The sequence below is a fragment of the Elephas maximus genome, chromosome 4 (assembly GCF_024166365.1).
Source record: "Elephas maximus indicus isolate mEleMax1 chromosome 4, mEleMax1 primary haplotype, whole genome shotgun sequence".
NCBI lineage: Eukaryota > Metazoa > Chordata > Mammalia > Proboscidea > Elephantidae > Elephas > Elephas maximus.
This window is the reverse complement of record NC_064822.1, coordinates 185,581,763-185,603,209: the sequence shown is the minus strand read 5'-3', so window position 1 is coordinate 185,603,209 and position 21,447 is coordinate 185,581,763. Positions and strand designations below refer to the sequence as shown.

General features: G+C 50.1%; 1 protein-coding gene across 1 annotated transcript; it reads left to right on the top strand.

Moving 5' to 3' along the window:
• The first annotated feature begins 142 nt into the window (after positions 1–142).
• TOB2 (transducer of ERBB2, 2) lies at positions 143–12,197 on the top strand. Its single transcript, XM_049884488.1, has 2 exons — positions 143–1,878; positions 8,089–12,197. The coding sequence occupies exon 2, from the start codon at positions 8,184–8,186 to the stop codon at positions 9,219–9,221; it is 1,038 nt and encodes a 345-aa protein (XP_049740445.1). The 5' UTR covers positions 143–1,878; positions 8,089–8,183; the 3' UTR covers positions 9,222–12,197.
• Positions 12,198–21,447: the final 9,250 nt, after the last annotated feature.

Genomic DNA, 21,447 nt, shown 5'->3' with positions numbered 1-21,447 from the left:
GACCTCATCAGGGCACAGCCCTACTGACCCTCAAGTCTGCGCCCCGCAGGGTCACAAAGAAGCTGGTGACCAGCGTGGCCAGAGCCCGGGCAGGGGGCGGGCGGGCGGGCGCGCGCGACTTAGCTCCGCCGCCCAAGGGACCAAGGGGGTGCTCAGCCGGCGCCCCGTGCGCGGGCAGACGCCACCCCGAGCTGGCGGGAGCTGTCACTAGGAGAGATGTGGCGCTCTCTGACGCTCCGTAGGGGGTCGCCAGCCGGGGCGGGCTGGGGACGCTCTCGCGCGTCTGCGCGGAGCCGCTGCTACACTTCCCAGCCGCGAGGTAACGGAGCGCAATGGAGACCAGTTGTGGCGCCCTGCTCGTTTGCCTGATCGTCCGGCTCTGCCTCGCCGCCGCCTCCCGCAGACCCCTGTCAGCGGGCCCCGGGCCCCAGGTTCCCCCTCCGCTTCTGGCTATGTCATGGGTCCCCAGACGAGGCCCTAGGCGCTCGGAAGACTCGGGTGAACCCGAGTTTAGGTCTGAAACCTTTCCAGCGCTCGCGTCGTCCCTTCAACTCCCCGCGCGCGAAAAGACCGTAATTGGGGCGATGCGAACGCAGCGGGGACGGCCAGACGGCCCGGAAGTGGAGGCACACGTCGGGGTGGCCTCAGGGGAACGGTTCGGATAAACGTGCAAACCGTTGCTAATGGGGCAGGGGCCGAGTGAACAGCGGAGAACGTTCCCGGGGCCCCAGTGGTGCAGCGCCCCCTCCCCGGGACATTCGTCACACAGATGAGCACCCACCGTGTGTCTGGCCGGTGCTAGGCAGTCCAGTGCCTGCCTCCTGGGGCTCACTGTCTAGTTAGAGGAACACGACACAATGAGCCCGATCATTTCAGAGAGTGGTAATGGGGACGTGAAGGAAGTAACATGGTTACCGTGATGGAGCCTGGGTGGCAAAAGCAGTTTGCCATGACTGCTAACCGAAAGGTTGGCGGTTGGAACCCACTCTGGCTCCGCAGAAGAAAGGCCTGGCGAACTGCTTCCGTGAAGATTACACCCAAGAAAACCCTACGGGACAGTTCTAGTATGTAACACATGTGGTCGCCGTGAGTCGCGGGACTGGAGGGCAACTAACGACAGTAATGGGAGGTGAAGGCGGTTGGCGGTAGACTGGCCAGAGGCGGCCAGCCAGAGAAGTGACATTTGAGCTGAGATCTGAAAGATGAGAAGGTTCCGGCCACCGGGGGCGGGGGGTGTCTAGGGCGGCGTTCTGCGCACCGGCAACGAGATGCCCGAGGCCGCCGGGCTGCACCGCGCAGCCGCGCACTCGGGGGTTAAGCAGCTTGGAGGGCTGGAAGTAGTCCCGGCCCGGCGGCGGCCCCGCCCCTACAGGGCGGAGGGACGCATCACGCAGGGGTGGGGAAGTCGGATCCGTGCGCAGGGTGCTAAGGGTGAAACTTTTCATTGACTTTGCTCACTTCGGGCCGGGGCGCGGGAAGGTGCGGGTCGTAGCTGGAGAAAAGCGAGCGGCTCGGGCGACGCGGGGCCAAAAGGGTAGCACCGCTCGCCAGCCACAGCCCGGACCGTCCTCCGCCCCTCGACACGAGCCACCCTCCGCTCCGCCATCCCCCGCGCCGTCGCCGCCGGCCGGCCCGCCCGTCCGCCCTCGTCCCCCCGCCGCCGAGCCCGATCTCCAAAACCTGAAAGAATTATTCTTGAGAGTCATAGCCCACACTCCTCTCATCCGCCCCCAACCCTAAACGAAGGAAGCATCCAGGCCCCCGGCCCGGCGGCGCCCGGGAAGGAAGGGAGAGCGACCCCCGCCCGCGCCCAGGACCACCCTGGAGGGAGAAGCCGCCCCGCAGCCGGCCGCCCGCCCTACCGCCGCGGAGACCAGAGTGAGTGAGGGAGTGGGGGGCGTGCGGGCGGGGGACCCCACCCCGGGCCACCCCGAAACCCAGCCGGCCCCCGCTCCATCTCCGCTCTCCTGGAAGCTCCACGTTGCTGTCGCCCTCCCCCTGGCTGGTCTTTCTTCTGCCTTCCACTTTCCCTTTGGAACCCCGTTTCCCTGTGATCCCAGAGCCCCCTCTTCTCCCAGGCCCAAGTCCAAGTATGGCCCCCTCCTGCGTGGGGTGCATGTCCTTCATTACCAGCACCCCAGTTTTTCGTACCCCGGGGACTCGCAGTGTTTTCCTTGTTCCCTATAGAAACCCCCACTGCTAAATAAATCAGAAGAAGGAGAGGATTCAGGCCTTGTTTTTCTGCTTCGCTTTCCGTGTGCCGGGAAGGGGGTAGTAATTATTAATAGGGTTCATTTCTGGCCCCGTGGAGCTTGAGGACTGGAGGTGGACCCACCTCCCTTTTGGCGATGGGACCCGTCAGTGGCGACCAGCCTCAGGCTGCTGAGCCAGGCTTCACCATTTTGGTGTTTGAGGTCTTTATCTTTCGTGTGTTAAGGAAAAACGGGGTAGGAAAAGCAGCACTCCTCGAACAGGACCAGGAAGCGGGTTCTGGTTGGTCTTGGTGCCCGTGCCTGGGAGGAAGAGCCCTACTCTAACCTCTTCGCCTTCCCTCTAGGGGATGGACTGTGCCCTTGACCAGCGAGGGAAAGAGGGATTAGAGAGGAGGGCCACGTGCAGACCCTCCCCACCGCCAGGAGCCCACACAGCGGCTTTCAACCTGGGGACCAGCAGAGGGGCCTTTATCTAACCTTTCTGTCTTTTTTTCCTTCTTGCGCACCCCACCCCAGCCTAGGAGTGGGTCCCTCTTCTCTGACTGTGATTCTCCGTAGCACAGAAACTCTCCTATTGCTTCCCTGGGCGCCTGCCACCATCCCCCTCTTAAGCAGAGGGAGAAAGAAGCTTGTGTAGGAGGAAGGATTAGGGAGGTTTAACACCCCGTAGGGAGCTTTGCCGAGGAGTTGGTGAGTCCGGTCCTAGAGCGGGCCTTGCAGTGGGAGGAGACTCACAAGCCCAGAATTTTAAGCATTAGATGTTGTTCAGGTGTCAGATGGACCTTTTTTTTCTTCCTGGCAGAGGAAAAGCCCGACCGGGAGCCTTTTCCCATTTCCCTCGCCCGGGTCTGGTTACTCGGCCTTGGATTCGAAGTGGGGTGAGCCCTGGGCCTGCTGGCCCGGGGCCTCCTGATTGTCGGCCCGGCGCCTCCCCACAGCCTAACTGGGAGTTTCTTTGGCCGAAAGGACGGGATAACTGGGTTTTTAGTTCCTGCCTTTCCTGGCCATGGGGGTGCTGGAGCCCAGCCCGCTGGGCATTGGTGAAAAGGCTCGTTTCTCTTTGAATTCAACCGCGGACCCAGACAGCCCGGCCTCCGGAATTTGGATTGAGCAGCAGGATGTTCGGGCGTGGGATGCGAGGTGACCTGTCTGTGCCGCCCACCCCTTACCCAGGAAAAACTCGTTAGAAGCAGATCCCTAATTCAGCGGTCAGGGGACGCGGGGACTGGGGAAAAGTTCACCGTCTCGCGAAGCCGAGACATGGATACAGTGGGGTGATACATTACGGGGAGTAGGCCTTAAGGGCAGAATTTATATAAAATGTATTTAGCGATGGGCGGTGGGGAGTCGGGGACGCCCGTACGCCACAGCGCGCATGTGCATCGGAAACTTTTCCCCGGTTCTTCGACCCTCGGCCAGCGTCCCTACCAGGCATGCGTAGTTCAGCTGCTGAGCCCTCGCAAAGCATGCAGGGAAGCGCAGTGTGCGGGGAAAGTAGGTCACTTGCTCAGACTTGAGGCTGAGGAGTCTGAGAACTAGGATTCCCAGAGTGCAGAGCGCGCCTTCGCCTCCGGCCTCCCCGCCCACAATGGGGCTCAGTCAAGTCTTCCTGGCTTCCGAGGAGCCTGACGTGCCCTAGAAAGGGCCTTCGTAGTCGGGAGGAGCCCGGTAGTCACACCCGGGCTTGCCCAATCTGTGTTTTGGGGAGATGGTGCGAGGCTGTGGGCGGGGTGGTGCGTGCAGTTAGTCGGCACCAGTCCTGGAAGGCGGTCAGCCCACACCCGCCCGGCTGGGCCACCGCCCCGGGACCTGCAGGGTGCGGCCCGACCCGCCAATCTGACTCCGGCTCTCACTCCCCCGGCAGCGGGCAGCGTTGGGGCACCCCTGACTACCCACTCGTTAAAATTGAGGAACTCCCTTTTACCGCCGCCCCCCACCCCCCGCAACTCCTCTCTCCAGCCCTCCTCTGAATCCAGTGGTGGCTGGTTTATAGGACGGTTGAGATGTTTAGGACTGTGAGGTGTCTGCATATTTTGATAGGTACTGGTTGGGTGCCCGATAGATGCCCTCATCACTATGCCTCCTTTACCCCCTTTTTAACACAATTGTTTTCTTCTGAAAAACCTTATATTTGAAGTTCTCGCTAGAATCTATTGCCGTATCTGCTTTGACTGAGGTGTCTTCCCAGCGTCACGCCTGCTCGTCTTCTCCCATCTTTGTTGATCTCTAGGCTTTTATTCGTTAAAACACAAGTCAACACATAAGAAAAAAAGTCACGAGGGACCTGAATCCAGGTGTAACCGCACTCTTGTTTATTCTCTAATTGCTGGCAGTAAACGAGTGAAGGAGGGTAAGGTTCCTCATGATATTGAACAGAATTTAGTTTCACGTTTGCAACTTATAAAAATATTGACAAAAAGTACATTTTGTTAAACACTTTTTTTAACTACCATTTTGGTCTTTTGCACTTGAGTCAGGGTTGGAAAAGATCTCAGGTCTTCTCTGGCCTGCTTAAATTGAATCTACTTGTTCATTTTACTGAAGGGTTGTTGTTTCTAAACATTCTAATCTCACTGCATTTCCATGGGTATTTTATATATGAGCTCAAAAATTTTTTCATAGCATCAGAAAGAACAAACTCGTCCAAATGGTTACTTGTCTTTAGCCAAAGACAAGACAGCACCAGTGCTGTAATCCACTGTTCTATAAGCTTCTTGAAGTCAGAATTAGAGCCTGAGCTGATAGAGCAGAAAATCTCATTCTGGTTGTCCAGCATTTTTGTAAGGTTCCACCCCATAGCTATCTAGCCTGGCCTGTTCACCAATTAAAGAGGTGAAGAAGGTGGCATTATAGACTTACTTATTTGTGTGACAGCATCACTGAGGTATAAATTGGTGAGCAGCTTTAGTTGCTTACGCTGCAGAAAATGGTTAGCTAGGCAGGGCTGATGACAGTGGCCCTATTGTATTTGGGGGTGGGAAGCTTATTTCCCAATGGTTTGGCCTGCATTTAAAAGGCTCTCATTTTAAGGACTGAACCGTTTGGGGGAGGTTGGCCTGGATAGCAATCATGTGGCAAAGTTTGAGGAGGCCACCCGGTATAGCCCTTTGGTCTGGGTCCTATATTGAGAGGTACATTTTAAGAGGCCCTGTGGTGGCATGAGGGGAGTGTTACAGGTTGAGTCTGAGTGGATTTTACTTTTAGAGAACACTTTGAAAACACTGTTTTTAATTCCAGCCTTATTCTCGGGAACTGGTGCCAAGTTTCTTGACAACTCTTTAGTCTTCTCTGTATCAGACACCTCTGGAAACCCTGGTAGCATAGCGATTAAGAGCTATGGCTGCTAAGCAAAAGGTTGGCAGTTTGAATCCACCAGGCACTCCTTGAAACCCTATGGGGCAGTTCTACTCTGTCCTATAGGGTCGGAATTGACTTGACGGCATTGGGTATGTCAGACACCTCTAGTGGACAGCTGTGGCCCTTTTAAATCTCCATTCTTGAGAGAAGGCTTGCAGACCTGGTGGCTAGCTTTTATCTGATGGTGAACTCGATCCTCGTAAACAGGGAGCCTGTTATTGTTCCTACCATTCTTCTTGTCGTGAAACCTTGAAGGACCCTGGAATTGACCTATGGTGAGAATAGACATTTGAAGAAACTTGGAGATTAAGTCTGTGATGGAGGCTAGGAGAGGGGGATTTCCTGAGTCCTGAGCATGCTGTGGAGGGTTTGAGGGAGGGCCCTGGTCAGGGCACCTCCGCTGCCTCCCCATGTGACCCTCTGTTTCCTCATACCTGATATGGGGGTTGGACTGGGTCTAGCCACTGTGTGTACTTTTAGCTTTACCGCCTCCATAATCATCCAGTGCATCTTCTCTGATACATTCATCCCAGGGATCTTACTCTGAGGATTCAGTCCTAAAAATGTCCCTGGGAACAATGGCCCCACACCTGAGAGTTAACGAGAAATGGTTTGGGCCAGGCGTTCAGAAAGCTCAAGATCCTCAAGGTGGGAATGCTCCATACTGGACCCAGCAGGGATTTGAATCAGAATCCAGCCCCAAGCCTTTCATAGGACAGATGCCCTTGACTGATCGTGGATCAGCCCCATCTCGTGCTGAGCTCAGCACTGCCGCGCCCAAAGATTCAGCCAGGAACATGTTCTGGGCCTGCCTCCCCTCAGCAACGGTGCTTTTCAGTTCAGTTTCTCTTCGAGCATGAGCCCAGGAGCCACCCTTTGGGAGAAAGTGAGGAGATTAGGATCACTGGCCCTTGGAATCTCACAGATCATTTTCCTTAGACGTGAGGCTGGCCCAGACGTAGGGAGTAAGCCTTTCTGACCTCAGTGGGATCTGGCAGCAAGAGAATCCCAAAATAACAATCTCAGACTTTCTCTCCAGAGATCTCCAAACACTTGACAAAGCTGAGCCGATGCCGAGGACAGGTGGTGGGACAGGTCCTGGGAGACTGAGTGATGATGGGCCCCAGCTGGAGGCTGTGAGGTGGTGGAAAATGTCTTCCCTCTGCTACCCTTGGCACCAACACTCTAGCCAGAAACTAGAGAGTGCCTCAGGCCACCCCAGTGCTGCTGCAAACACTTCTTTGGCCTACACAGCCCTGCTGCCTCTCCTTTTGTCTCATTCTCTGGGGCAGCCTTTGGTGCCCCAGAGAATGAGACAAAAGGAGAGGCAGCAGGGCTGTGTAGGCCAAGGCAGCCTGGGTCCCTTACGCCCACATCTCTGGTTCTGATACATCTTAGCTTCTTCCTGGGGGTTGTGCTCTTGTCTCCATTCTTGGAGGCTCTCTGGATGGAAATGCAAGCCCCAGTTATACTGTAGAGTTCCTAAATCAGTTCTGCCAACCTAGACTGGGAAAGAGGGCATGCATACCCATGGAGCCCAGAAGGACAAATTGGCTGTGGAAATTTGGCAGTGCTACTTCCTGTTCAGTCAGCTGTATCCTTTTCCATGTAAGGAGGGAGACTAAAGATTTTAAACTTATCTCTTGGCCTGTGACAGTCTGGGGACTCAACTCCACCAAGACATTGCCGAGACAGTTAGCAAGAGCCAGCCCTTCTTTAGCTGAATTAGGAAGTTGATTTTTTTGTGTGTGTCATTTGTACACACAAAATGGTGAGAACTACAGCACCCTTATTTCCTTAGAATTACCTAAAAATAAAGCTAATTTTATCAAATGCCTATTACATGCCAGGTACAGCGTGATACAGTTTACATCCTTGAGCTAAATCTTCATGATAGCCCATTTTATAGATGAGGAAACTAAGGCTCAAAAGAAAATTAACTTGCCCGCAGTCAGGCAATAACACTAGTCGCTGGTGGGGCAGAAACGGGATCTACATGATCTGTTATCGTTGATGTTAAATGCTATCAAGTTGGCTCCGACTCACAGCGACCCTACGTACGACAGAATGAAACATTGCCTGGCCCTGCACCATGCTCACAATTGTTACGCTTGAGCCCACTGTGTCAGTCCATCTCTTTGAGGACCTTCCTCCTTTTCGCTGACCCTCTGCTTTACCAAGCTTGATGTCCTTCTCCAGGGACTGATCCCTCCTGATAGCATGTCTAGAGTATGTGAGACGTAGTCTCACCATCTTTGCTTCTAAGGAGCGTTCTGGCTATTCTTCCAAGACAAATTTGTTCGTTCACTTAGCAGTCCAGAATATTCAGGATTCTTCGCCAGCACCATCACTCACAGGCATCATTTTTTCTTTGGCCTACCTTACTCATTGCCCGGTTTTCATGTGACCTGAAGCTGGTGCTATTTTCTGGGTCCTTGGCAGTTGGTGCTCATTTCTGTTTATTGCCGTCTCTGCATATCTACTCATGGTGCCCCTCTCCTTCTTTCTCATTTCCCAGAGCCATCTGGAGCCTAAGGCTGCCCCCCTGCATCTCCTGCCACCACCCGTGGCCTGTGCACGTGCTGCCCTGCGCTGATAGCCTAGGAAAGGATCATGCAGCTGGAGATCAAAGTGGCCCTGAACTTCATCATCTCTTATTTGTACAACAAGCTGCCCCGGCGCCGTGCAGACCTGTTCGGCGAGGAGCTAGAGCGACTCTTGAAAAAGAAGTATGAGGGACACTGGTACCCTGACAAGCCGCTGAAGGGCTCTGGATTCCGTTGTGTCCACATTGGGGAGACAGTGGACCCCGTGGTGGAGCTGGCTGCCAAGCGGAGTGGCTTGGCAGTGGAGGACGTGCGGGCCAACGTGCCTGAGGAGCTGAGCGTCTGGATTGACCCTTTCGAGGTGTCCTACCAGATTGGCGAGAAGGGGGCTGTGAAAGTGCTGTACCTGGATGACAGCGAGGGCTGTGGGGCCCCCGAGCTGGACAAGGAGATTAAGAGCAGCTTCAACCCTGACGCCCAGGTCTTTGTGCCCATCGGTAGCCAGGACAGCTCCCTATCCAACTCCCCATCACCATCCTTCGGCCAGTCGCCCAGCCCCACTTTCATTCCCCGCTCTGCCCAGCCCATCACCTTCACCACCGCCTCCTTTGCTGCCACCAAGTTTGGCTCCACCAAGATGAAGAAGGGTGGCGGGGCAGGGAGCGGTGGGGGCGTGGCCAGCGGTGGGGGAAGTGGCCCGCAGCCGCTGCAGCAGCAGCCTCGCCTGGCCCGCTCGCCCACCGACAGCCTGCTGAAACACAAGAGCCTCTCTTTGTCTGTGCATTCTCTGAACTTCATCGCCGCCAACCCTGCGCCGCAATCCCAGCTCTCGCCCAACGCCAAGGAGTTCGTGTACAGCGGCAGCGGCTCACCCAGCCTCTTCTTTGATGGGGCCGATGGCCAGGGCAGTGGCACCTCAGCCCCCTTTGGAGGCAGCGGGGCCGGCACCTGCAACAGCAGCACCTTCGACATGGCTCAGGTCTTTGGGGGTGGCGCCAACAACCTCTTCCTGGAGAAGACGCCCTTCGTGGAAGGCCTCAGCTACAACCTGAACACCATGCAGTATCCCAGCCAGCCCTTCCAGCCTGTGGTGCTGGCCAACTGACCACCCATCCACCCACAGGGCCAGGAGCACCCAAGACCACGGAAAAGAGAAAGGAAAGGCCAAAAAAAACAGGAAAAGGAAAATAATACAAAAAGAGTTCAATCTTCTCACTCACTTCTAGAAAAAAGATCCAGCCCAGGCACGGAGTGGGAGGGGCTCCCGAAGCACCAAGTCGAGTTTAACTCAACCCTCCGCTATTTTCCTGCCTGTCTTTGATTTATTTGGTTGGTTTGGGTTTTACATTTCTTTCTTTTTTTTTTTTTTTGTACATGTAGTTTTCTATATAACATCTTTAATTAGTGGCTTCCTGTGCTAAGAATGGTCCAGATGTGAATGGCTGCTCCCTGCTTCCTCTCTCCCTCCTCCACACGCCTGGTTTAGGATTGGTGTGTCTAAGCTCCCAGGGAAAGAAGAGCTGCAGCTGGGCCTGCCTGTCCCTACCGCAGGGAGAGGCTGGCTCCATGTCACTGCTTCTGTCACCCCGTTACCCTCTCACTGAAACCCATCCAACCTCAGCAGGCCTTCTCAGGCCCAGCCACCCCAATAGGTCTGACCCCAGCCCCCACTGACTCTCAGGTCCAGGCGACAGGGAGCTCCGGCTGGCCACTTGACACCCCTTAGAGCTGACTGCAGACAGTTGGACATTGTCTGTTGGAATTCATTTCTTCTCTGTCCTGTGGCCCCACCTCACCATCCCCACCTGGCCTGGACTGTCATTCGTGGGCCTTGAGAGAGCTAGACCCAGCCATCGATCCCTGTGGCCTCTCTCAAGCAGCCCCTTCCCTGGGCCTGAGGTTGCGGGTGGAAGGTAGGGAGTGCACGCGTGTGGTTTGCTGCCCTGTTTTAAAAAGATCCAAGCCATGTGAAACTCCCCCTCTGGATGTGATTCTGGGTCGCAGCAAGTGCTCCTTTATTGAGGTTGTGGACAGGCCAGGGGCAGGCTGGGAAGCCTCTGCAGGGCGCAACACCATGAGGCAAGACTCTGGCTGAGCCTAAGGCACTCCCAGGGGAACGCACTGCAGGAGGAGCTGGTTTCCAGACTGTAGAGGGATCTGCACTTTGTTTTTGACCAAAAAAAAAAAAAAAAAAGGACAGCTCTGAGGGGGTGAAGGAGTACCCAAGTCTCTAATGCCTAAGAGTCGTCCCCAGACTTCAGCCCTCCTGTTGTGTGTCCTTAGCCCAGGATGGGAACCGCTCGCTTGAGCACCCTTGTGGGTAGGGCGGTTGGTCAGTGCCTGTGGTGGGCCGTTCTGAGCCTTGAAGTAAGACTTTGAGTCTTCTGCGTGTAGTTCTGTTTAGTCCATTTGTGCCCCTGTCTCATCAGGAACTTCTTGGTACTCTTGCTGTCCCCTCTCACTGCCCTGACGCATCCCCACTGGGCCTTGGTGCTGGGAGGAGTGGCCTCCTAGTCAGGCTGGGCTGGACAGGTGTTGGGCCATCCCATATGCTGAGTTTGGCTTCTAGAAGGGCACTCACTTCCTCCCTCTACCAGAAGAGAGGTGGCTTCCCCGACCCTAGTGGGGCAGCTTCCATGCCACAGTGCTTTGCCAGGTGGGCCACATGGCTCAGGGCCCCCCTCACCAGAAAGTACCAAAGCCCCTGGCTCCCCACACCAACTCTTCCTCTCCAGCAACCCCGGATGGGCAACTGCTGTGGCAGTGGGTCCAGCCCAGATACTGCCAGCCACCTCTCCCACGCTGGGCACCAGCTCTACCTCCCCCAGCCGGGCAATGCCCAGGCTTCTTGGCCCAGCACCCGCTGTTCCCTAGATGTCTCAGGGGCCAGCCCAGTCTGGGCCCCTCTTTTTCATGTCCTCAGCTCCCACACAGGTAACTGGCCCAGGTGGATAGCTGCTCTCTGGGAAAGGTTGGATGCTGCCTTACCTGCCTCCCAACTCACGCACACGGGGACCCCCATACCCAGGTCTGCTTATTTCTCACCACATACAGGGAGAGGGGAGCCCAAGCCCTCAGTGTCTTTTGAAATACGAAGAGAATGTGTGTTCAGGAGCATGACTCCACGGCTGGCATCTTGGGCCCAGTTCAGTCTGTCTCGTCTCAAATCTAGGCATTTTTGCTTCAATTTTATTTTTTTTAAGAAAACAAAAACCTGCACTAATTTACCTGATTTCATAGGAAGATTTTTTTTGTTTCTTTTTTACATTTTTTGGTGTCCGTTTGTATTGGATCATTTGCTACATTTGTAAAACGTAAGAGGTCTATATAATATATGTATATTTCTAACGTTAAAAAAATGGAATTTTTTTCTTTTCAAGATTTTTTCTTAAAAAGAGGAGAGAAACAAAGATATTTTTTCAGGAAAAACAAACTTTAAAATACAAAAAAAGAGGAGAATAAAGCCTTTTTTCTCCCCTTCCCCCCTCGTCTCTCTATCTACCCCGCTTTCCCAGGAACAAATCAAAAGGTGGACTGTCTTGTGACGAATGTGAACTTTTAGCCCAGAATGATGTATTCTCAACACAGTAAGCTCTAGATTCTCTGGTTTTCTCCCTCGCTGGGGACGGGAAGGGGGTCACTGAGGTGAATGTGGAGAGGAGCTTAGGGGAGCAAGGTGATGAACTTTTTCTTTCGTGAAGGAGGAATACAATCAAGCGTTTTGTATTCAGAATGTTGTGCAATATTTTGGAATGGGACATTGGTGTGTTTAGAGACTTAGTTTAAAAACAGAAGATTGATCAAACCTGTACAGTTTCTATTGTTCGAGATTTTTTTAAGTTTGTATTAAAAGCATGATATGTAATAGTCTGGTGCGTGGCCCTGGCTGCTTTTGTTCTTGGGGTGCCTTTCCAGATGGAGCGGGAATGCCCTAGCCCCAGCTGGCTGCAGGAAGCAACTGGTCATCCTCAGCGCGACTGGCCCCAGCGTGGGCACGATTGTCATGGGGCCCTGTTTGACCACCCATCCCATCAACACAGGACACCTTCACGTGCCCACTGTCAAGGTCCTTTTCCACACTGGACACAGGCTCCACGAGGTGGTGAGCTGCCCCCAGTCCTGGAAGCAGGTCCTTAAGAACAGGGATGCCTCATGGAAGGGGTGGGCAGGGGCCCCTCACCCCCACCCCCACCCCCACCCCAGGCTGCTCTAGATGGTGTCCACCCCACACCACAAGACTCTTAGAGGTAGGCAAGGTGGAGAAGAGTCCACCTGAGCCAAGATCTGCCCCCAAACTTGGGTTCTCAGCCCTTTTCTCAGGCTGGGTAATCATGGCGCTGCTTTAGGAGTGAGCCAGCGTGCCTGAGCCCAGGGCCCAGGGAGAGAGGGGACCCCACCTTTCTTTAAGAGCCCTGCCACCTTGTTCCCTCCCCACCCAGGCCTGGGGACACTTTCTTCCCTTTCCAAGTGCAAGCTCCTGTTAGTGCCGCCGGTGGAGGAGGAAAACAGCATCCATGAGTACCTGTTCCATGATGCTTTACACCTGAGCCTGGCAGGGCCCCTGCCGTGGAGGGCACCCAGGCGTGTGCCAAAGCTTTATTTCACCCTCAGAGCAATACGGCAATGAAAGAGATGCCCCAGTCCTCCATGTTATAGGCAGAAATGACTCATTCATGCACTCATGCCTGCATTTATTCAGCAAACACTGGATGTGAACGGGTGGAACGGAAGGGCTGCCTGGGGCCCACCTTGCTGCAGAGGAAGAAAGAACATTCTGGTAACTCAGAGTTGCTCCTAAAAATGGCTCAGTTATTCACTCGACAGCCCTCCCCCCTCCCCCTATGAGCACCCACTCTCTGCCCAGGTAACACAGGTGGGAAAGTAGTTCCAGGCCAGGTATGCACAGTTGGTCAGGAAGGAGAAAAGCAAGGCCAAGACCCCTCCCGAGGGGAACCTCCTCAGGAGGGCCACCCATCACAGAAGAACTTGGACTCAGCTCCCTTAGAAGACGCAGGTTCCAATCCCAACCCTGCAGCTCCTAGCAGGTGACCTCGAGCAAACCACTCCACCCGCCCTGGTGCCTGAGTTCCCTCCCATCTAAAATGGGGATAATAACTGTATCTATTTGTGAAAATGAAATCACGGGTGGAAAACGCTGAGCACAGTGGCTTGCCCGGGACAAACAAGCCAGTAATAACTGACAAGTATCATTTTCATCATCTTGGTCATGATTGCCCATCCTCTAACGCCCCTGGCCAGCCCGACCCAGTCTGCTCTTTTTGCCACAGCAAACAGGCAACGCCCAGCCCCAGCAGAGAAGGAAAAGGAAACTTCTTGGGGTGGAGACAAGGTGGGGAGAAGCTGTCTACCAGCAAGAGAGTGTCCTGTGAAGTAGGCTGAACGCCACTCCCCTCTAAAGGCTCAGCCTTCTGCCTTGGGCTGGGACTGGGCCTCCCTGTGTGTCTTGAAACCTCCTGGGAGCTTCCCCCTGCAGACGCAGGTGGGCGGTGGGGTGAGTCATGGTCAGGCGGGAGAACCCTACTCCTTTCATCACCACCGCCTGAGTCAGTGCCCTTTGACCAAGGGGCTGCCTCTGGTCCCACCACTATCACACCCCCTGAGTCATGGGGTGAAGGACCACACGCCCACCCGCCTCCTTTCCCTGGGCCTGGCCAGTTCTGCCAAGTCCTCCCCAGGCAGAGCCCATGGACAGGCTGGGTCTGGTCAAGAAGTTCTTCAGCCCTGGAGCACTACGAACCTGCTGACCCTCTAGCTTTTAATTTGGGGAATTTCATTGCCAGGAGGAGAGGTAGGTGCCAGGTCTTCACAGTGGCTGACTCACTGTGTGACCTTGAGCACCTCTCTCCCTCTCTTGACATCTGTCCCATTTGTACAATGAGGGGCAAGGGGCCAGGCCTTGTCCAGCTGGGCCATCCGGGCTATTCCTTGTGCCAACCCCTCCTCCTGCCCCACTGGCTCCGAAGCCCTGGTGAAGGCCCTGAGAGGACCCCTCCCCAGGGAGGGGAGGACAGAGAGGTAGGCTGCGCTTTGGGTAGGCTCACATGGCTACCCAGCTGGGAACTCCCCAGGGCGCAAGGGTCTGGTCAGAATACTCCTGGGCTGTGACAGAGCTGGGAAAGCCTAAGCAGGAAACGAGCCCTGTCTGGACATCTGGGTTCATTCAGCTCCGCCCTAATTTGTTGTATTCAGCATTCAATATTCAGCATCCAACGTGGAGCATGCTAAGTGCCCGACACTGTTGTAGGCACGAGGGATACAAGGGAGAATAGCAGACAAGGTCCCTGCTGCCTGAAGCCGACGTTCCATTAACCACAACAAGCAAATAAATGAGAAAATGCCAGATGGTGAAGATGTGCCATTAAGGTAATCACAACCAGCGATGGTAACTAGAGGCCAAGCGGTCCCTTTCAATTGGGTGGTAGAGGGGACCTTTCTGAGAAGGGGACTTTCAAGCTGCGATCTGAATTATAAGGCCCTTGTCAGACCCATAAGAGAAAGAGCAGCAGAGGGACTGGTCACTTCAAAGGGTTAGAGGCAGGAAGGAGCACGGTGTGTTCAGGAAGTGAAAAGAAGGCCAGTAGCAATGAGGTTCAAGAGGTCAGGACCATATTCTTGCCTTCTGTTCGGGAGACTCAGGTTTGAGTCCCAGCCAATGCATCTCATGGGCAGCCTCCGCCCGTCTGTCGGTGGAAGCGTGCATTTTGCTATGATGCTGAATCGGTTTCAACTGAGTTTCTAGACTAAGATGGGCTAGGAAGAAAGGCCTGGCAATCTACTTCTGAAAATCAGTCAATGAAAACCCAATGGATCACAACAGTCTGATCCACAATCAATCATAGGGCAGCATTTCGATCCACTGTGCATGGGGTCACCATAAGTTGGGGGCCAACTAGAAGGCAGCTAGCAACAACATAAGCCATGATGGGGACTGGGATTTTATGGAGAGATAAATCCCTTCCCCCAGAGTTGCCTCATCTGCAGCTAGGGACTGAGATAGAGAGAGCATTCTCTCCTACATTAAATCCACAAACCTTCCCAGAATGCCAGGCTCCATTCTGGTGCCTGTGGCTTCTGGTGGTGGTGGAGTGGGGTGGAAGACAGACCCAGATCACTGTAACTTCAACACCCTGCTCAGGTCCACGGCAGGAGGACGCACTCAGAGGAAGCTCCTATCCAGCCCAGAGCCTTTACAGAGGGTTGATAGAAGCTAGGGGAAAGAGTTTAAAGAGAGCAGTGCTTTGGTCAAGTGCTGTGGGTGGACTGCTGAGATGACACCTGGATTTGGCATTGAGGGAGTCCCAGGGGTCAGTGCGGAGGGGGTAAGACTCAGGGCAGAGAAGTGAGGGGGTAAAGCCATGGACACAGCAAGTGTAGACAACTCCTTCGAGAAACAGCAGAGATATGCAGAAAGCAGAAATGTCAAACCTAAAACTAAAACCTCTAGGAGAAAACCTTTGTGATCTTGAGTTCAGCAAAGATTCCTTAGATACAACTACAAAAGCACAATCTATAAAAGAAAACATTGAGAAATTAGACTTTATCAAAATGAAAAATTCTCTTAGAAAGACAGGTTACAGGAATGAAAAAAACAAGCCACAGACTGGGAGAAAATATTTGAAAATTGTCTGAAAAAGGGCTTATATCAAGAAGATATTTTTTAAAAACTTACATAAAAATGTCTATTCTACCAAAAGCCATGTATATATACAATGCACTTCCGATCCAAATTCCACCAACATTTTTTAATGTGATGGAGAAACAAATCATCAACTTCATATGAAAGGGAAAGAAGTCCCGGATAAGTAAAGCATTACTGAAAAAGAAGAAGAAAGTGGGAGGGTTCACTCTACCTGATTTTAGAACCTATTATACCGCCACAGTAGTCAGAACAGCCTGGTACTGGTACAACAACAGGCACATAGACCAATGGAACAGAATTGAGAACCCAGATATAAATCCATCCACATATGAGCAGCTGATATTTGACAAAGGCCCAGTGTCAGTCAGTTAATTGGGGAAAAGATAGTCTTTTTAACAAATGGTGCTGGCATAACTGGATATCCATTGCAAAAAAATGAAACAGGACCCATACCTCACACCATGCACAAAAACTAACTCCAAGTGGATCGAAGACCTAAACATAAAGTCTAAAATGATAAAGATCATGGAAGAAAAAATAGGGACAACATTAGGAGCCCTAATACAAGGCATAAACAGAATACAAAACATTACTAAAAATGACGAAGAGAAACCAGATAACTGGGAGCTCCTAAAAATCAAACACCTATGCTCATCTAAAGACTTCACCAAAAGAGTAAAAAGACCACCTACAGATTGGGAAAGAATTTTCAGCTATGACATCTCCGACCAGCGCCTGATCTCTAAAATCTATATGATTCTGTTAAAACTCAACCACAAAAAGATAAACAACCCAATTAAAAATTGGGCAAAGGATATGAACACACACTTCTCTAAAGAAGATATTCAGGCGGCTAACAGAAACATGAGAAAATGGCTCTCGATCATTAGCCATTAGAGAAATGCAAATTAAAACTACGATGAGATTCCACCTCACTCCAACAAGGCTGGCATTAATCCAAAAAACACACGATAATAAATGTTGGAGAGGCTGTGGAGAGATTGGAACTCTTACACACTGCTGGTGGGAATGTAAAATGGTACAACCACTTTGGAAATCTATCTGACGTTTCCTTAAAAAGTTAGAAATAGAACTACCATACAACCCAGAAATCCCACTCCTCGGAATATATCCTAGAGAAATAAGAGCCTTTACACGAACAGATATATGCACACCCATGTTTACTGCAGCACTGTTTACAATAGCAAAAAGCTGGAAGCAGCCAAGGTGTCCATCAACGGATGAACGGATAAATAAATTATGGTATATTCACACAATGGAATACTAAAAAAAAAATTTTTTTTTCTATGCATCGTTAAAGAACAGTGATGAATCTGTGAAACAATTCATAACATGGAGGAACCTGGAAGGCATTATGCTGAGTGAAATTAGTCAGATGCGAAAGGACGATATATTGTATAAGACCACTATTATAGGATCTTGAGAAATAGTTTAAACTGAGAAGAACACATTCTTTTGTGGTTACGAGAGTGGAGGAGGGAGGCAGGGTGGGAGAGGGTTATTTAATGATTAGATAGTAGATAAGAACTACTTCAGATGAAGGGAAAGACAATATTCAATACAGGGAAGGTCAGCTCAACTGGACTGGACCAAAAGCAAAGAAGTTTCCTGGATAAACTGAATGCTTTGAAGGTCAGCGGAGCAAGGGCGGGGGTTTGGGGACTATGGCTTCAGGGGATACCTAAGTCAATTGGCAAAATAAATTCTATTAAGAAAACATTCTGCATCCCACTTTGAAGTGTGGCATCTGGGGTCTTAAATGCTACCAAGCAGCCATCTAAGATGCATCAATTGGTCTCAACCCACCTGGATCAAAGGAGAATGAAGAACACCAAGGTCACAAGATAATTATGAGCCCAAGAGACAGAAAGGGCCACATGAACTAGAGACATCATCCTGAGACCAGAAGAACTAGATGGTGCCCGGCCATAACCGATGACTGCCCTGACAGGGAGCACAACAGAGCACTCCTGAGGGAGCAGAACAGTGGGATGCAGACCCCAAATTCTCATAAAAAGACCAGACTTAATGGTCTGACTGAGCCTAGGAGAATCCCGGCGGTCATGGTCCCCAAACCTTCTGCTGGCCCAGGACAGGAACCATTCCTGAAGACAACTCATCAGACATGGAAGGGACTGGACAATGGGTTGAAGAGAGATGCTGATGAGGAGTGAGCTACTTGTATCAGGTGGACACTTGAGACTGTGTTGGCATCTCCTGCCTGGAGGGGAGATGGGAGGGTAGAGAGGGTTAGAAACTGGCAAAACGGTTACAAAAGGAGAGACTGGAAGGAGGGAGTGGGCTGACTCATTAGGGGGAGAGTAAATGGGAGTATATTGTAAGGTGTATATAAGTTTATATATGAGAGACTGACTTGATTTGTAAACTTTCACTTAAAGCACAATAAAAATTATTTAAAAAAAGAATAAGGAAGAGAGACATGGATGCTGGATAGAGTACCAGCAGGTCAATTATAAACCACAATGACTGCTATTCCAGATGTGGAAACTGAAGACCAGAGTTCCATAACTTGACAAATGCCACACAGGTGACACAAAATGGACACAGCTAATACAAAATGGAGCCGGAATTCAAATCCAGTTCTGTTTCGTTTGAAATCCCACTACACTAATTTCAGAGGTTGCAAATTGAGATACCGTTTTGTTATTTCTTTTTTTGACTCATAGAATCTTTTTACTGTTTTTTGAAAATTGAATAAGCCCCAACCTTTAAAAATTGTAAGATTTCACAAAAATATTTTTTTCAGCTTATCTTGAAAAATATGAAGAGCTGGTAATGATAATCCCATATCCCTACTTGGTGATGGCTAACTGGAAGTAGAAAGTGGCTGCCTCTGTTAAATAGAGAAGGGTCTGCCCAGTTCACCTTAGTCCTCAGCTGGACCACTTCATTCATATTACCTCACTGGCCTCTTTAAGCATTTTATTTTACCTTAATAACTCTTGTATTTATTTTATTACTTTTACCATAATCGAGAGTTCCAGGGTAGTATAAATGGGCAAGCAATTTGACTACTAATCAAAAGCTTGGTGGTTTGAACCCACTTCAATTTACCTCAGAAGAAAGGCCTGGCAATCTGCTTCCAAAAAGCCAGAACCTTGAAAACCCTACGGGCCATTTCTACTCTGCAACGTGGGGTCTCCGTGAGTCACAATTGATTCAACGGCAACTGGTACCATGATCATTATTATTTATAATCATGACCAAATCAAGAATTTGATGACCCCAAGACTGTTAGATGTTGGAATGAGTAATAAGAGGTTTTGATATCTCACCTCCAGGAATCTTTATACCTAGGCCTGTACAACTGAATCTGGTGGACAACATAGGTGTAGCTAATCCTATACGCTTGTAACTTTACTAGTTAAACGCTCTCACTTAAAGCTGCTGGTGATACCACATAAAGAACTGCTGGTCTATGATTGTCTGTGACTAGAGGCACCCTGGGGTTAGAGAGGTACCTCTGATCTTTTACTCACATTTTCTCAAAACAAAAACAAAACTGGCTTTCATAGTGTAAGTTTGGAGTGTCTGGGACATAGTCACCTGGGATTAAGTGCCATTTTATATGGCTGTAGGTCATAGACTTCCTTCTCCATTCAATTTACAGTTGATAATTTGAGTTGTTTGTGCCTATAGTGGCTTACTCAAAGGCAAGAACTTACTGAATTACACAAGAAGAGTTCCCACTCATCAGACACAATTAATTTGTAGTCATTCTTCTAAATGAAAGAAAAAAAAACTGGAAGAAAAAAAATTTTTTTTTCTGGTGGGGGTGGCGTCCAGGTTTTCTGCAGTATGGTGAAATTTGTTAAATGAATGGTAAATGATGGTATCTGACAGAACCCATGATACTTGTTTTAGAGTCAGTGCTGAAAATATCAAGTTTACCACTTAAATCTAGTGAAGTATATGGTTCTAATCTTCTTTATGACACTGGGATTTTCAGTATTTGCTGTAATAATAACATTTGGGTTTATAAATTTTAAACATCAAGAGTATGTGTGGCAGATTAAAAAAAAAAAAACTTAGAAAACTGAATAACAAGAAAACAAACACAACACAAAAATGGGCAAAAGATTTGACCAGACACTTCACAAAAAAAAGATTCACAGATAGCAAAAAAGCACCTGAAAAGACACTCAACAACACTGACATTAAAACCAAACCAAACCCGATTCTGACTCATAGCGACCCTATAGGACAAAGTAGAACTGCCCTACAGGATTTCCCAGGCTGTAATCTTTATGGAAGGACGTGTCACATTTTTCTCCAGTGGAGCAGCTAGTGGGTTTGAACCTCGACCGTTGGGTTAACAGCCGAGCGTTGGGTTAACAGCCGAGCGCTTAACCACTCCATCACCAGGGCTCCTTTCATTAGAATTAAAAACAAAACAAAACAACAACAACAAAAAAAACAAAACCCAGTGCCATCAAGTTGATTCATTAGCATTAAGGACATGCAAAATAAAACCAAAATGAACACATCTATTAAAGTGGCTAAAATTAAAAAGACTGAGCATACCAAGTGTTAACAAAGATACAGAAGAACTGGAACTTTCATACACAGCTGATGAGAATAGAAAATGGCACAACCACCTTGGAAAATATTGTGGAAGCTTCTTACAAAATTAACCATATGAAGAAGAAGAACAAAGTGGGAGGCCTCACACTACCTGATTTTAAAACCTATTACACCGCCATTGTAATCAAAACAGCCTGGTACTGGTAAACAGATACATAGACCAGTGAACAGAATTGATAATTCAGACATGAATTCATCCACCTACGAGCAGCTGATATTTGACAAAGGCCCCAAGTCCTTTAGTTGGGGAAAAGACAGTCTCTTTAACAAATGGTGCTGGCATAACTGGATATCCATCTGCAAAAAAATGAAACAAGACACATACCTCACAGCATGCACAAAAACTAACTCAAAATGGATCAAAGACCTAAATATAAAATCTAAAACAATAAAGACCATGGAAGAAAAAATAGGGACAATGCTAGAAGCCCTAATATACGGCATAAACAGTATACAAAACATTACTAAGAATGCGCAAACACCAGAAGAGAAACTAGATAACTGGGAGCTCCTAAAATCAAACACTTACGTTCATCAAAAGACTTCACCTAAAGAGTAAAAACACAACCTACAGACTGGGAAAAAATTTTGCCTATGACAATTCTGATCAGCATCTAATCTCTAAAATCTACAAGATAGTGCAAAACCTCAACAACAAAAAGACAAATAACCCAATTAAAAAATGGGCAAAGGATATAACAGACACTTCACCAAAGACAACATTCAGGCAGCCAACAGATACATGAGGAAATGCTCACAATCATTAGCCATTAGAGAAATGCAAATCAAAGCTACAATGAGATACCATCTCACCCCAACAAGGCTAGCATTAATCCAAACAACACAAAATAATAAATATTGGAGAGACTGAACACTTATACACTGCTGGTGGGAATGTAAAACGGTACAACCACTTTGGAAATCAACTTGGCGCTTCCTTAAAAAGCTAGAAGTACTATACGATCCAGCAATCCCACTCCTTGGAATATATCCTAGAGAAATAAGAGCCCTCACACCAATAGATATATGCACACCCATGTTAACT